The 16,024-nt window shown below is 38.3% G+C and overlaps 1 protein-coding gene across 1 annotated transcript in view; it reads left to right on the forward strand.

Annotated features, from left to right (window-relative positions):
- The window catches only part of TTC39B (tetratricopeptide repeat domain 39B), a 73,128-nt gene that overhangs the window by 9,007 nt on the left and 48,097 nt on the right, over positions 1-16,024 (forward strand). Inside the window, exons 4-6 of the mRNA XM_042782733.1 lie at positions 8,142-8,252; positions 10,454-10,585; positions 11,983-12,059. Of these exons, the coding sequence (XP_042638667.1) occupies positions 8,142-8,252; positions 10,454-10,585; positions 11,983-12,059 (320 nt within the window). The remainder of the gene's footprint in view (positions 1-8,141; positions 8,253-10,453; positions 10,586-11,982; positions 12,060-16,024) is intronic.

Consider the following 16,024-nt stretch of genomic DNA (forward strand, 5'->3'; position numbering starts at 1 on the left):
TGGGTTTGAACCACCAGCCTTCTGGTTAGCAGTCACATACCTTAGGCATTATGCTACCAGAGCTCCCATGCCATAAATTAGGGTCCCTAAATTTGCTCCTAGTTTTTTCTTGAGGAACTGCATAGTTTCAGGTTTCACATTTAAGTCTTTGATCCATCTGGAGTTAGATTTTGCATATGGTGTGAGGTACGGATCTTGTTCCATTTTTCTGTAAATGAATATCCAGTTTTGCCAGCACCATTTGTGAAAGAGACCATTTCTTCTCCATTGAATGGATTCCAGTCCTTTGTCAAAAATCAGCTTACCATAGGTAGATGGATCTATTTCTGGGTTCTCAGTTCTGTTCCACTGGTCTTTGTGTCTGTCATTGTACCAATACCAGGCAGTTTTGACTACTGTGGCTGTTTAGTAGGTTTTGAGATTCAGGAGTGTGAGAACTCCTACTTTGTTCTTCTTCAGTAAGGCTTTACTTACCCAAGTTCTCTTTCCTTTCCATATAAAATTAGTATTTGGTTTTTCCATATCCTTAAACAATATTGTTGGGATCTGGATTGGGATTGCATTGAATATATAGATTGCTTTGGGTAGTAGTGACATTTTCACAACATTCAGTCTTCCTAATCATGACCATGGTATGTTCTTCCATTTAAGTAGATCGCTAAAAATTAACCAGAAGGCTGGCGGTTCAAACCCACCAGTCACTCCTTGGAAGGAAGGTTGAGCAATCTACTTTTGTAGTGATACTGCCTCGGAAACCCAAAGAGGGATCACTATGAGTTGGATCTGACTTGACGGTAGTAGGTCTTATGGTTTCTTGGAGTAGTGTTTTGTAGTTTTCTTTGTGCAGGTCTTTTGTGTCCCTTGTTGTGTTGTTATGTGCCCTTGAGTCGGACCCGACTCATAGTGACCACTCCTTGGGTTTCCGAGGCAGTATCACTACAGAAGTAGATTGCCCCATCTTCCTTCCGAGGAGTTGCTGGTAGGTTTGAACCACCAGCCCTCTGGTTAGCAGTCAAGTGCCTTAGGCACTATGCTACCAGAGCTCCCTAGTGAGATTTATTTCCATGTTTTGTTTTTTTTTGGTAGTTACTGTAAATCAAAGGCATCCAAATTAGTAAGGAAGAAGAAAATTATGCCTATTTGCTGATGATATATAATCTATACATAGAAAACCTAAGAAACCCAGCAAAAAAAAAAAAAAAAAAAAATTTCGATTTCCTTATTTTCTTTTCAGCAATCTTTGCTGATGTAGAGGAATCCAACTGATTTTTGGATGTTGATCTTGTATCCTGCCCCTATGCTAAATCTCTCAATTAGTTCTAGTAGGTTTTTTTTTTTTTTCCTGGGTTTCTTAGGTTTTCTATGTATAGGTCATATATCATCAGCAAATAGGCATAGTTTTCTTCTTCCTTACCAATTTGGATGCCTTTGATTTCCCTTTCTTGCCTTATGGCCCTGGCTAGGACTTCCAATACAATGTTGAATAGAAGTGGCGATAGAGGGCGTCCTTGTCTGCTTCCTGTTCATAAGTTTCAGTATCTCTCCATTGAGAATAATGTTGGCTGTTGGTTTTGCATATATGCCCTTTATTATGTTGAAGAATGTCCCTTCTATTCCTACTTTTCTGAGAGTTTTGATCAGGAATTGGTGTTAGATTTTAGGCCTTTTCTGCACCAATTTACATGAGTGTGTGGTTCTTTTCTTTTATTTATGTGATGGGTGACATTGATTGTTTTCCTAAAGTTGAACCATCCTTGCATACCTGCTATGAACCCTACTTGATCATAATGTATTATTTTATTGATATGTTGGAGTCTGTTGGCAAGGATTTTGTTGAAGATTTTTGCATCTATATTCATGAGGGATATTGGTTTCTAATTTTCCTTTTTAGTAATGCCTTTGCCTGGTTTTGGTATCAAAGTTATGGTTGCTTAATAAAAAAGAATTTGGGAGGAGTCCATCCTTTTCTGTGTTCTGGAATAGTTTGAATAGGATTGGTGTCAGTTCTTTCCTGAATATTTGGTAGAATTCTGCCGTGAAACTGTCTGGGCCAGGGCTTTTTTTGTTGGCAGTTTTTTTTATGACCTGTTAAATTTCTTCTTTTGTTATGGGTCTGTTCAAATTTTCCACCTAAGTCTGTCTTAGTTTAGGTAAGTAGTATGTGTCTAGAAATCTGTCCATTTCTTCTAGATTTTCATATTTGTTGGAGTATAGTTCTTCATGTTGTTGTTGTTGTTATGTGCTGTTGAGTCGGCCCCGACTCATAGCGACCCCTCCTTGGGTTTCCGAGGCAGTATCACTATGGAAGTAGGATTGCCCAACCTTCCTTCCGAGGAGTGGCTGGTGGGTATGAACCGCCAGCTGTCTGGTTAGCAGGCAAGTGTCTTAGCCACTATGCTACCAGAGCTCCCATAGTTCTTCATAGTATCCTGATATTATCCTTTTAATTTCTGTTGGTTCTCCTATGACATGACCTATTTTATTTCTTATTTGTGTTATTTGTATTCTCTCTCTCTTTTCCTTTGTTAAATTTGCCAGTGGTTTGTCGATTTTGTTACTGTTTTCAAAAAACCAACTTCTAGTCTTGTTGATTTATTCTATTGTCCTTCTATTTTCTGTTTCATTTATATCTGCTCAAATCTTCATTATTTCTTTTCTTCTTGTGACTGTAGGCTTTTTTGCTGCTCCTTTTCTCATTGTTAGAGATGTTGTGTTAAGGTGTTGATTTTGGCTCTTTCTTCTTTTTTGATGTGTCCATTTATTGCTATAAATTGGTCTCTGATAACTGCTTTTGTTGTGTCCCAAAGAGTTTGGTATATTGTTGTATTTTTATTCCAGGAAATTTTTACTTTCATTTTTTTATTTATTCTATTACTCAGTCATTTTCAAGGAGGGTGTTATTTAGTTTCCATGTGTTTGCTCTTTGTCTGTTGATCTTCCTATTGTTGATTTCTAATTTGATAGCATTGTGATCTGAGAAGATGCTTTGCAGTATTTCAGTGGTTTTAAATTTATTAAGGGTTGCTTTGTGGCCTAACATATGGCCTGTCCTGGAGAATGTTCCATGTGCACTTGAAAACAATGTATATTGTGCTGTTTTGGGGTAAGTCCACTGTAGATGTCCATAAGGTCAAGTGGGTAGATTATATTGTTTAGTTCCTCTATGTATTTTTTGAGTTTCTTTCCAGTGTTCTATCTTTGATTGAAAGTGGTGTATCAAAGTCTCCCCCTATGACTGTGGAGTCATCTATGTGTCTTTTCAATTCTGTTAAAGTCTGATTTATGTATTTTGGGACTTTTTCATTGGGTACATAGATATTTATTATTGTTATGTCCTCTTGTTCAATAGATTCTTTAATTATAATATAATGTACTTTCTTGTCTCTTATGGGGTTTTTCTCTTAAAACAAAAACAATATTGCCACTCCTGCTCTTTTATGGTTTGCTTGATATATCTTTTTCCAACCTTTGATTTTTAGTCTATTTTTGTTTTTGTCTCTAGAGTGTGTCTGTTGTAGACAGCATATGGATGGGTTATGTTTTCTTATCCAGTCTGCAACTCTCCATCTCTTGAGTGGTGTATTTAATCCATTGGCATTCAGTGGAATTATTGACAAGTTTGAATGTGTTGCTGTCATTTTGTTACATGTTTTTTGCATGGTGCTGCTGATTTCTTTCTTCCATATAATTTTCTGTACTGAGCTCATTTTGTTTATGATTTATATTATCACTTCCTTCCTTGTTTTAGTATTTGCTAAACATTTGTATTTGTCCTCTTTTTTATTTTGATGTGAAGGTTTATCATTTTTCTTTGAGGTTATCCTGTGATTTATAATTTTCTTCCCTAGTTTAGAACAGTCTGTTCTATCTTGCAATTGTCTTGACTTCCTTACCATTTAGAAGTTCTGTGACTACACAATATTTTTCCTCTTTCTTGTTTGTAATTACCCTCATTTATTAATTGATGTCGCTTGTCCCTATTTACCATCTTGTAGGCTTATTTACTTTGGATACTTCCATAACTGGGTTGGTTTCTGGGTTATGTCATCATGTGTGTTAATGATCAGTTGTTGTTTTCTGTTGTTGGTACTCTGTCCAGTGCTGGTACTCTGTCCAAAGGATTCCCTTTAGCATCTCTTGCAAGGTTGGTCTGGTTTTAATAAATTCCCTTAATTTCTGATTATGTGGAAATGTTATAATTTCACTGTCATATTTGAGGGACAGTTTTGCTGCTTCTTGGTTGGAATTTTTTTTCTTTCAGGATTTTATATATACCTCCCACTGCCTTCTTGCCTGCATGATTTCTGCTGAGGAATCAGAGTTTAATCATATTGGTTGCCCTTTGTAGGTGACTTTTCGTTTTTTCCATGCTGCTTTCAGTATTCTTTCTCTGTCTTTGATTTTGGTGAACTTGACGATGATATGTCTTGGTGATTTTCTTTTGAAGTCTATCCTGTTTGGGGTTTGTTGGACTCATTGAATGGATATATTCTTGTCTTTCATCAAACCAAGGAAATTTTCTTCCAACAAAACAAATCTTTGACCATCTTCTCTGTGGTTTCATTTCTCTTCCTGTTCTCGAATTCCCATTACACATAGGTTATCCCTTCTGATGGTATTCCAAATGGACCTTAGGCTTTCCTCATTTTGTTTTCATCTTTTTTCTGCTTGATCCCTTTTCAAAGAAGTATTGAGGTATTTGTCTTCAATCTAACTAATGCTGTCTTCCATTGATTCGATTCTACTCCTTTACCCGTTCAATGTGTTATCTATTTCTGAAAATTCAGTTTTACTCTGGATTTTTATCTGTAGATTTTGTATCATTTCTAATTTTTCATTTATTTTGTCATTTTGTTCTTCTGTTGTCTTCCAGAATTGTTCGAGGGTTTTCTCTGTGTTTTCCTGAATTTTGTCAGTGATTTCCTTGATCTCTCTCTCAGTCTGTTGAAGATGCCTAAATATAATTGTTTTGAATTCCTTATCAGGGAGTTCCAATACTGCTTCTTTCTCAGGGGTGTGTTCTGGATCTGTATCTTGGTCCCTTATTTCTACTATTGTATCTTGCTTCTTTGTTTGCACCATGATGGTCTGTTGTCTCTGAGACATTGTGTCGTTTTTGTGTTTGTATTTAATTGGTGATTTTATGTTGGAGTGATTCGTCCAAGATTTTCATTTTCTTTGTTTTGTCTTGCAACTACTAAGGTTTTAATAAGAATAAAAATGTTAGGTTTCTATCTGAATAGCTTCAGAAGTTCAAAACTCTTTGTTCACACATACTCTATCCTCTATATTGACATTTTTAGGCATTCTCCACTGTGATAATTGTTAACTTGTCTGGTGTAAAATTGACGAGATAATTGAGTGTGGTAGTTCATTTGGTGTGTCAACTTGTCTGGGCCTGGTGGAGTGACTGGGCAGCTGGATGTAGTACTCTCCATGATGAGACTGGTAATCAAGTCCATGGTGGAATCTACTGTGAGCAGCTGAGTAGCTGCCTTAGGGAATGTGGTCTGCTTCCTGTAAATAAGGAGAAGCCTTGGGGAATGGTGTTTAGCTTATGGCATGCTTGGACCCTGCATGTAGCTGTGTTGTTGTTCAGCAGCTTGCCATGCTCTGCCAACTTGAGGATTTACAATGGATTTAAATTAATGGCCTGCCGTGTGGTTTGGTAACATCAGGACTGTGCCTTTTTACTTGTCAACCTTGGGCTTGGCAGCCTTAGCAGCCAACAGCTGTCTGAGTAAAGAAAAGCCTCTGGCTTCAGTGGGAGCTGGAGGCAGAGCTGAAGTCCAAGGCTGAGGGGCTTTCACCCAGCCCTAGAGCTTGGAACTTTGAACTTGGACTTTGAAGCCTCCAAATTGTAAGAATAAACTTCTGTTTGTTTAAGCCATTCCATTTGTGGTATATTCTTGTCAAAGCGGTACTAGGTAACCAGAACAATGAGCAAACAGAAGTATTATTAAAATAAATTTCTTTAATTAGTTATGTGTTTCACAACTCTGAATTATTGAAGGCTATTATTGCTCAGTGTCTAAAGCATTTATCTGTTAACTAGAAGGCTGGAGGCTGAAACCCACCAGTCGCTTCCAGGCAGGAAAAAGTAGAATTGGCGTGTAAGTGATAATATAGCCCAAAATCTTTATCAGTTATGTACTGGTTTTGCATATTTTACTTTTTTAACATTAAAGAACGAAAAGCTCATTCTGCATTTTAATTAATATGTCTTCTAAATTAGAAACAGGAAGAGTCTTTACTCAAAGTATATTAAGAATGACACTTAGGCAGGGCTCCAACAGGTCAGGAAATATGAGTGTGCCCCTCTCTGGAGTGGGATGGGCACTCCTGGCTTTCAGAGGCATGGTTATTCATTTCCATGTTGTTGTTGTTGTTATTTGCCATCGAGTCGGCCCTGACTCATAGCGACCGCTCCTTGGGTTTCTGAGGCAGTATCACTATGGAAGTATGAATGCCCAACCTTCCTTCCGAGGGCCACCTTGAGTTTGTGCTTTTTGAGCTGATACCTGAATAACAAGAAGGAGCCGGTCTTGAAAAGATCTGGAACTACAGAGAGTAGATCCATGTAGGGGTTCCAGAATGCCTTCAGAATCCATTCTGGTAGACAAGTAACTGTAGCAGACTTTGCTTTCATGCTTTAAAGAATAAATTTGGAGAGGTTGGTGTCAAGGAACTTCAACTTTAGATACTTGTGAAGATTTTTTTCTTAAAAATGTAGCATATTCTCAATAGCATTTCTGTTTATCAGATCTTCCTACTGCTCATTTACTTATTAAAATATTTTCCCATTAAAAGTTGTAAACAAATTTCACATCTTAGAGATGTCTCTAGTTTTAAGAAGCAGATTTTCTATCATCATAAAGGTTAACAGATAATTTTCTTTTAATATAACATTTTTTACTTTTTTCCTAATTAAAACCAAACTCAGTCTATTCAACTAATAGTGACCCTTCCTTGGGTTTCTGAGGTGGTATTTATCGAAGTAGATTGTCCAGTCTTCCTTCTGAGGAGTGGCTGGAGGGTTTGAACCACCAGCCTTCTGGTTAACGATCAAATGCTTTAGGCACTACGCCACCAGAGCCCCTAATTAGAACATAAAAGTTATGGAGGACTTACCAGGAAATTTTTAAAAAGGGGAACATTTTCCCCTTTCCCCCTTTTATTAGTTCTTGGGTAGTTATAAAAGAATAGGTTCTACTTTTTGTTTCTTTATTTGAACAGGGATTTTGTTTTAAAGTTTTGTTTGTTTTATTATGTGGTCTGACTCCCCCTCTGTGACATGGGCTTCTTCTATGGCCACCACCTCTTGGTGCTCCACAGCTTGAACTGCTGTAGAAATCATGTGGGGAAGGTATCTTCTTTCCGTACAAGGGAGAAAGTAAAATCATGATTCATACAGTTATAAAAATGACATGTTAAAGATTACATTAACTTAGTAATCAATGAGGGAACTAGACAGATGCTATAATGCATTCAAAGGAGAAGTCAAAATGGCACAAGCTTATATGGAGTAAAGGAATGTTGAAGTGAATGTGCAAACAGGGCAAAACTAGCTTCTTCTATAATAGTAGGGGAAGGAAGCCAATTATACCTCTACTGGACAGGACACCTTGCATGTTTATGTACAACAATATTTATACATTGGTCTCATTGATCTAAAATAGCTTCTATAGATTCAGAATCAGAATCAAATAACCTTGAGGAGTCTTTTCTAGAATCTAGACAACACAGTTTTACACTGAAGCTCACCATTTTGCCTACATAATTAAGCCAAACCAACATAAAATCACTGTCCTTACCCCTACATGAATAAAGGTAGTTTTTACACATATCTTTGGAGAGATGAGAGAAGGAACTTCCATCTATGTATTGTCTACTACATGCATTATTTGTCAACTTATTCCTTCCTTACAACAGTCTCATGAAATAAGCAGTGATGTTCCCATTTTACATATAAGAAAATTGAGGCTCAGAGAGGTTAAGGACATGGCTAGTAATGGCAGGATTAGAATATCAGTCTGTCCTTCTGCCTTCAAAGTACACACATACATTTCCTCTTTCTTCAAGTCACAGCTTGCTAATAATAAAAGCAGTAGATATATTATATATTTTTTCTTGATCTTTAGGTCATCATCAGCCAAGATAGGTCTCAAGAGTGGCCTGGAAGAATGTACAGTGGCATTGAACTTATTTCTAAGTAACAAATTTTCAGATGCCTTAGAATTACTTCGTCCATGGTAATTTACTTTATTTCTTTTAGATAAAATATATGTTTGCAGGTTATTCTGTCTTGTTTGCATTTCCACCTGAATGAATATAAGCTAATTTGATTGAGACCTCTTACTGTTGTTCAGTTTTAATATCTAGTTAAGCATTCTGATTTGTCAGATGTAATCAGCCAAATTTTCTATCTCATATTTCAATTTCCATTCTTACTTGTTCAAATACTATAATTTTAAATAGTGTTATTGTTGTTGTTGTTATGTGCCATGGAGTCAGACCTGCCTCCTTGCAACCCCTCCTTGGGTTTCCGAGGCAGTATCACTATGGAAGTAGATTGCCCAACCTTCCTTCTGAGGAGTGACTGGTAGGTTTGAACCACCAGCCTTCTGGTTAGCAGTCAAGTGCCTTAGGCACTATGCTACCAGAGCTCCTAAATAGTTTGATAGGGCTTTAATTTTGTTTTTTCAGTAAAATATTTTTGTGGATGTTCCTCCTAAGCTTAATTATAGTTGAAAAACAATTTCCTTCTTTGATATGGAGAAGGACCTAACTAGAATATACTGATCTCAAAATCTCACTGCCACACAGCCTCTCACCTCTATCCTTTCTGCATCCTTCTCATCCCCTCCCTCTGTTTTCAGTTTCTGAGACATGACGCATGTCTTTCCCTTAGCCTGGCTTTCCCTCTCTGCCTGGCTCTCCCTCCATCTTTTTGACTTTTCCCTCTGCCTTCCTGCATGTCTGTTTCCTTCCATTTTTTGTTGTCTCCCATTTTTTTTTCTTCTGCCATTAACACCCAGCTGGTCATCCTATAAAAAGAAAATACATTATTTAATGTTATATTTATTCAAGTTGTATACTCCCTTTTTTTAATGCACATTTCACTGTTAAAAATATGTGCCCCCCACCCCCCTTGTAAGTGCTTTCAGGTAATAATGCGAGTTCTGAAGCCACAATTAATGATTATTGGCTGCTGTTGTTATCTGCCATCTGTTGTTGTTGTTATGTGCCGTCGAGTCGACCCCGACTCATAGCGACCCCTCCTTGGGTTTCCGAGGCAGTTATCACTACGGAAGTAGGATTGCCCAACCTTCCTTCCGAGGAGTGGCTGGTGGGTTTGAACCGCCAGCCGTCTGGTTAGCAGGCAAGTGTCTTAGCCACTATGCTACCAGAGCTCCTAGTCAGACCCAACTCCTAGCGACCCCTCCCTTGGGTTTCCGAGGCAGTATCCCTACTGAAGTAGATTGCCCCATCTTCCTTCCGAGAAGTGGCAGGCTGCACTATTCCTTGCAGTTCTTTTAAACAGGCAGTGAGCGCCCTCAGTGTTCAGGACAAGCTGCAAATTACCAAAAGATGTTTAGGCTGTTTACACGGGGTGGGGGGCGGGGAGAGGGAGTGAAAAATAATGTGACCTGGATTTATTTTGCGTAACAGCAGGCTGTTCTTTGCTATTAAAATTAAAAACAAAACCAGGCACGGATATTTTAAAACTTACAAATAATCAATTAACAGAACTCAAGTTTTGAGACACGAGATGATAAGGTTTTTACAGCCTGAGAAGCTGAGCTAATTAACGTTTAGAATTGAAGCAGTTCACTGATAACTTGATAGTTTTACTTACCATGAACTTTTGTCTGGAATCACAGATAATAGGATTCATAGTATTTGAAGATTAGATATGAAGCCTGGGGTCTACTTTTGTCAGGCCCCTCTGTGGCGGACCTAAATGACTGCAGAAATCTTGCTTCCTTTTGGCTTTTTGCTGGAGAGGGGAAGTGACGATTTGAATCAAGTCTTTATTTTTCAAAAAACTTATCAGAATTTTTCTGTCACCAAATATATTTACAGTAGCCTTTATCTTAGCTCTTACTTCAAAGCTGAAGACAGTGCACTGCCCTTTGTTCAGTAAGAGAAGGTGAAGACCATCAGGGGAAAATGGGTTAGGTTTAAATCCTATTCTAGGAAATGAATCCACAGGGTGCCCCCTTGTGCTAAAACAGGGAAATGCTTGTCTGTTTCTGCTTCAACTAGGAACATTCTGTTCTGCCTCTGAGTTTAAGTTGGAAAACCCTTGGTACTTGAGTTTTTAGAGCGTGCCTTTCACAGTCCATATCATTTCAGTGATTATTAGTGTTTCTTGTGATTACTGTTAGAAAAGACCTGCACTGCTTCCTCAGTCAATTTTAAATGCTCTGATTCTCTGTGTTATCTCCAGGGCAAAGGACAGCATGTACCATGCCTTGGGCTACAGCACCATTGTGGTGTTGCAGGCCATTATGACCTTTGAGCATCAGGACATCCAGAATGGCATTTCTGCCATGAAGGACGCTTTACAAACCTGCCAAAGGTATGACTGAGTAATTAAGGACTTGAAGTATGACTTCAAATCTTGCTGTCCGTGTGCCTAAATAAATGCTGTTTGCCTGACTAAGAGCTATGCATTTGAACTTGGTCACACTTACAGAAAAAGACTTTGGCTTCAAAGTTCCTTGGCCTCGTGTAGTTTTATGTAATGATGTCATAAATGTCTATTAAGAATAATAGCGTGATTCCAATTTGACCAAATACATGGCAGCTATGCTTTCCACTTTTCTTGTTTGTTAACTTGGGTTCTGAGCTATAGAGATGGTCTGGGAGATTTCAGCTCCATTAACAATGGAGCATTGTTGTTTTAAGTGGGAAGGGAATGTTTTGTTTACCTAAAAAAGAACATATTTGAACACTTTCAGTTGGTTAAAATGAGATGACTTTTCAGTTTTAAGCTTTGCTATATGTGTATATGAGAAGATCCTCAGCAAAAACTATTGACATAAGTGAACTTTTTAAAAAATAGAACTTTTTATTGTGATTTGGGTGAAAGTTTACAGAGTAAATTGACTTCCTGTTCAACAATTCATATGATTTTATTTTGTGACATTGATTGCAATCCCCACCATGTGATACTTACTCTTTTTACTATCTGTGTTTACTATCTGTGTTTACCATTTCCAATTTTCTTATCCCTTCCTGCTTTTGAGCTTTATCCCTGAGCAAAAGCTGCTCCTTTGATCTCATATGATTGATTGTCCTAAGGGGTATGTATATCGTTGATGTTATTGTTCACCCTGTAGCCCTGTCGTTTGTTTTGAAGTTGAGCCACAAGACTGAGTTCAGTTCTAGGCTTGAAGAGTTTCTGAGGGCCAAAGTGTTGAGGGTTCCACCAGTCTCTAGCAGACCAGTAAGTTGGTCCTTTTTATGATTTTTGAGTTTTGTTACACATTTTTCCCACTCTGTCGAAGACCTTCTATTATGATCCTTTAGCACGGGTGAATTTTAACATGGGTGAAATTAGATGCTCGTGTAATCATGTTGTAAGCCCCTCAAATGAAGAGAGTTCCCAGATATTTGTACTTTCATCTTTACTCTTAATCTTTAGAGTCTTGCCACAAATACTGATTTTAGCTACGTAGATGAGAAAAAGTTCCTTATAGGCTTAGTATCCACTGGTTTGAGTGGGTTTCCCCACTCATTTATTTATTCAGTAAACATGGGCCGAGTGTTCATAGAGGACCAGCCCATTGCTTAGGAGTTGGATGTGCAGGGCTCAAAAGGATGGTCTTTACTCAATAGACTTTAGAGTTCCAGTTTGATGATACTTTGGTGTGATTGTGACTGAAATGAATGTGAAATAAAAAGGACCTCAGCCTGATGCATTGTTATTTTTCTTTTCTGTTTTCTTTGTCTCTTTTTACTTATTCAATGCAGATATAGGAAAAAATGCACTGTTGTTGAGTCTTTTTCAAGTCTTCTTTCTAGAGGATCTTTTGAGCAGCTGACTGAAGGTAAGAGTCATCTAAAAAACTAATATATTCTTTCCTTTAAAAGATTAAAAGATGACAGTGCTCATAAAATTCAATACCAAAGTGTTTAAAGTAAATGGAAAGTCTTTTTCCCTTGCCTATCATGTTCAGCCTTTAGAAGTGACCATTGTTAATTGTTGGTTTTGAAGTCTTGAAGATGTTCTGTATGCATAAATGTATATATGAGCTCCACACAGGGTCTTTGTGTTTTTCATGTTTTGCAAGCACAGAATCACACAATACATTAGTTTTACAACATGATTTTTGACCCTGATGTTTTCTCATGTCAGTACATATACATGTACTTCAACCTGTTTGACAGCTATGCTGTAGTCCATATGATGAGTGCACTATAATTAACTTATATTTTCTCTATTGAAGGTCAGTTACATTGTTTTTATCTTTTCACTATTACAAATCATGCTGTCCTAAAATCCTTGTACCTGTATCTTCATGCATTTTTGCAAGTATTTCATGGGATACATTCCTAAAAGTGGAATTACGAGGTCTGAGGGTTAAAAAATTTTTAAATAGTTAATAGCTATTGCCAATTTTTTCTCCAAAGAGTTGGGTCAGTTTATATTCTTACCATTTATGTGTAAGGGTTTCTAATTTCTACGCTATATTGAAAAATTTTCCTCCAAGTATAAAGTAATTTTATACTTCTAAAGAAAGTGGTAGTATTTCTCAGTGTGGAACATGTTTGCTTTGTTGACTGTTAGGAATATTCAAGAATCCAAGAATGGCAACAACACCCTGATCAAGTGGATGGGAGGAAATGACTCCCTTTGTTGTCCCCACTGAGATGAGGGTAGAAGATCCATGATCAGTTGGTTTATGAGTGTTACACTCTAGTTAGAGTGGTTTACAGGTGAGAAAGGAGCATCCAGATAATCCTGTAGAAGAGCAAATGTGTGCTTTAAATGTGACCATTGTGGAGGAAAGCTCTGCCATCCATCCAAGGAGAAATTGTGGCTGTGCTGTCATTGTCAAACTATCCTCTGGAAGCAATAACACACAGTACTAGTTGTGACTGGTTCATCTAGGAGCAATTCTGGATACTGCTGTCAGAATCTTTCCTACTAGACATGTGTCTGTCAGGCACATTTTTAAATGTGTTTTATGATCAGATTTATTTTGTTAGGAGAATGCTATCAGCTTGTTATGACATTGGGTAGGAACATTTGCATCATGTGAGGTTAAAGTGTTGATTAGAGGAAAGGGTTATAAGACATGTTCACGTCTTTAGGACTTGTTCCAGAGGGTATGATGTTGACCCTGTAACTGTCACAGAGCAGGATGACATTTCATTGGTCACTCCAGGCAGCTGAAGCCCTTCTTTTCTTCTAGAAACTAATCTCCAGGAACCCATAACCATTTATGTATCCCCTTGATTTCAGATAGAATGTCTTCATATTGTCTTTGGGCCATTTATGCAAATTGGCCCCGGTTGGCCTAAAGTACATTAAAATGGAACAATGGGGAATTAAATAGGCCCAGAAGAAATTTGACTCTTTCCTTTGTATTCTCCTTTCTGTTACCCTCTATGTGACTGTTTTCCAGTCCCTATTCTCCCTTGCCCAATGCCTTACCCACATCCCTGCATTTTCTGTACAGCATGAAGGGTGACATTTAAGGTGGTTTTGTTTTTGTTTTTGTTTTTGTTTTTGGGAAGAATGACATGTTTTTGGTGTATGAATAATAATGTTGTTGTTATGTGCTGTCGAGTTGGACCCGACTCATAGCGACCCCTCCTTGGGTTTCCGAGGCAGTATCACTACAGAAGTAGATTGCCCCATCTTCCTTCTGAGGAGTGGCCGGTGGGTTTGAACCGCCAGCCTTCTGGTTAGCAGTCAAGTGCTTTAGGCACTATGCTACCAGAGCGCCTATGAATAATAATAATAATTTCAAAAATAATAATGGTGATGCCCATTTAAAAAAAAATCATTCTTTGTATGCCAGAAATTGTCCTTTGTGCTTTCCTTAACATTATCCAATCTAATCCATGTCACTTCCTCTTCATACACTAGGAACTAGTGTTCAGAGAGATTCAATAAATGGCCCAGCTAGCAGAGCAGTGTTCAAACCTGATGTGCCTGTCCCTAAGCCACAGCTCTTTCCACTCTACCCCATGCTCATTCCTGTAGGCAGGTAGAAAAAGGCACAAAATATGTCATATATAGATAAAGGAAATGTTGAGTTAACCGTATGCTGGACATCTTGAAAATAGATGATACTGTGTTCTTTATGAAATATCTGTGAAACATGGCACATTATAAAATCTGAAAAAGGCAGAAAATTACTATTTACTAATTACGAAAAGAAAAAAGAAAATAGCTTGTGGAGGCTGGATAAACCCTGGAAAGTATTGCCATGAGATAATCTTTAAAGTGTACACCAAAAATATCCCCTGAAATTAGTCCAAAGATATGATGGACCACGAGGATCTCAGCCTTCATGACCCTGAGACCAGAAGAGCTAGATGGTGCCTGGCTACCAAAGCCAACTACTCAGAAAGGGATCAAAACTGGAGATCCTGGATAGAGGTGGGGGGAAAAATGTGGAACAAAATTCAAAAACACAAAAATGACAAGAATTCCTGGTCAGATGGAGACTGGTAGAACCCTAGAGACTATGGCCCTGGGTTATCCTTAGGGCCTAGAAATAGACTAACTCCCACGGATTGGCTCTCAGCCCAACAGTGGAAAGACCTACATGTAGAGCACTTACCCCAGGTAGAAGCCCCCACCTCCTCTAGGGAGATGCACCCCTTAGATCAGCCAACCATGAGACATTAAAGGGTCAGTATTCACATAGGGGGAAGGCTGGACAGACAGGAATGCATAGATAAGAAGGGCACAGAGAGGGGGTAGTCACAGGGAAGAGAGGGGAGGAGAGTTTCTGATGGTTGGGGATGGTAATTGGGGCCGTGAAATCAAATGTGTATGAACTGTTCAATGTAAAACAAATCTGCTTTGTAAATTTGCACCCAAAGCACAATTAAAAAAAAAAAAATCCTATGGAGCACAGTTTTACTTTGACACACATGGGCTTACTATAAGCAGTAGTAAATTCCACAGCATTCATTTTTGTTTTTGTTTCTGTTTTTATTAGGATATAGCCCATGGTGCTGGATTCACTGTCAGAAATTTTCACTTCTGACATCTCTCTGGATTTAGTATTGAGAATAAATGTGCTTTTCTTTCTTTTTTTAAAATTGTGATTTGGGTGAAAATTTACAGAGCAAATTCACTTTCCATACAACAGTTCACATACACTATGTCTCATGACTTTGACTGCAATTTACCACAATGCAACAGCTCTCCTCCCACTTCCTTCCGATAGTTACCTCTTCCCTGTGTCCATCCCTCCATGCCATCCTGTCACCCCCGAACTGTCTCCCTGTGCATATACAACCCTTCTTTCTCCCATGATTGATCTCTTCAGGGAGTGTATCTACCTCAGGTAAACGTTCAACTCCTCTGTCTTTTGTTTGGATGGAAACTACAGGTGTGGGTTCAATTCTAAACCTGAAAGGCAGCTAGGGGCTATAGTCTCAGGGGATCTACCAGGCTCTATCAGACCAGCCTGGTCCCCCCTCTTTTTTTTTCCCCCAAAATGATTTTGAGTTTTGTTCCACATTATTCTCCATTATTCTCCCTCTCTATCCAGGATCTCCTACACAGATCCCACTATGAGTGGTTGACAGTGGTAGCCGGGCACCATCTAGTTCTTCTGGACTCAGTCATATAGGCTGTGGATCGCATGGTGTACCAGTTGCCAAGACTAATGAATCTTTGGTTTTCTTCATTCTTCTTTGCTCTGGATGAGGAAAGACCCATTGTTGCATCAAATGGCAGCTTACTAGCTTTTAAGATCCCAGTCACTACTTGCCAAAGTAGGAGGTGGAACAATGTTTTGTATAGTATGTTATGCCAATTGAGCTT

This window comes from Orycteropus afer, unplaced genomic scaffold (assembly GCF_000298275.1).
Source record: "Orycteropus afer afer isolate SDZICR_OR568_19922 unplaced genomic scaffold, OryAfe1.0 scaffold00435, whole genome shotgun sequence".
Lineage (NCBI taxonomy): Eukaryota > Metazoa > Chordata > Mammalia > Tubulidentata > Orycteropodidae > Orycteropus > Orycteropus afer.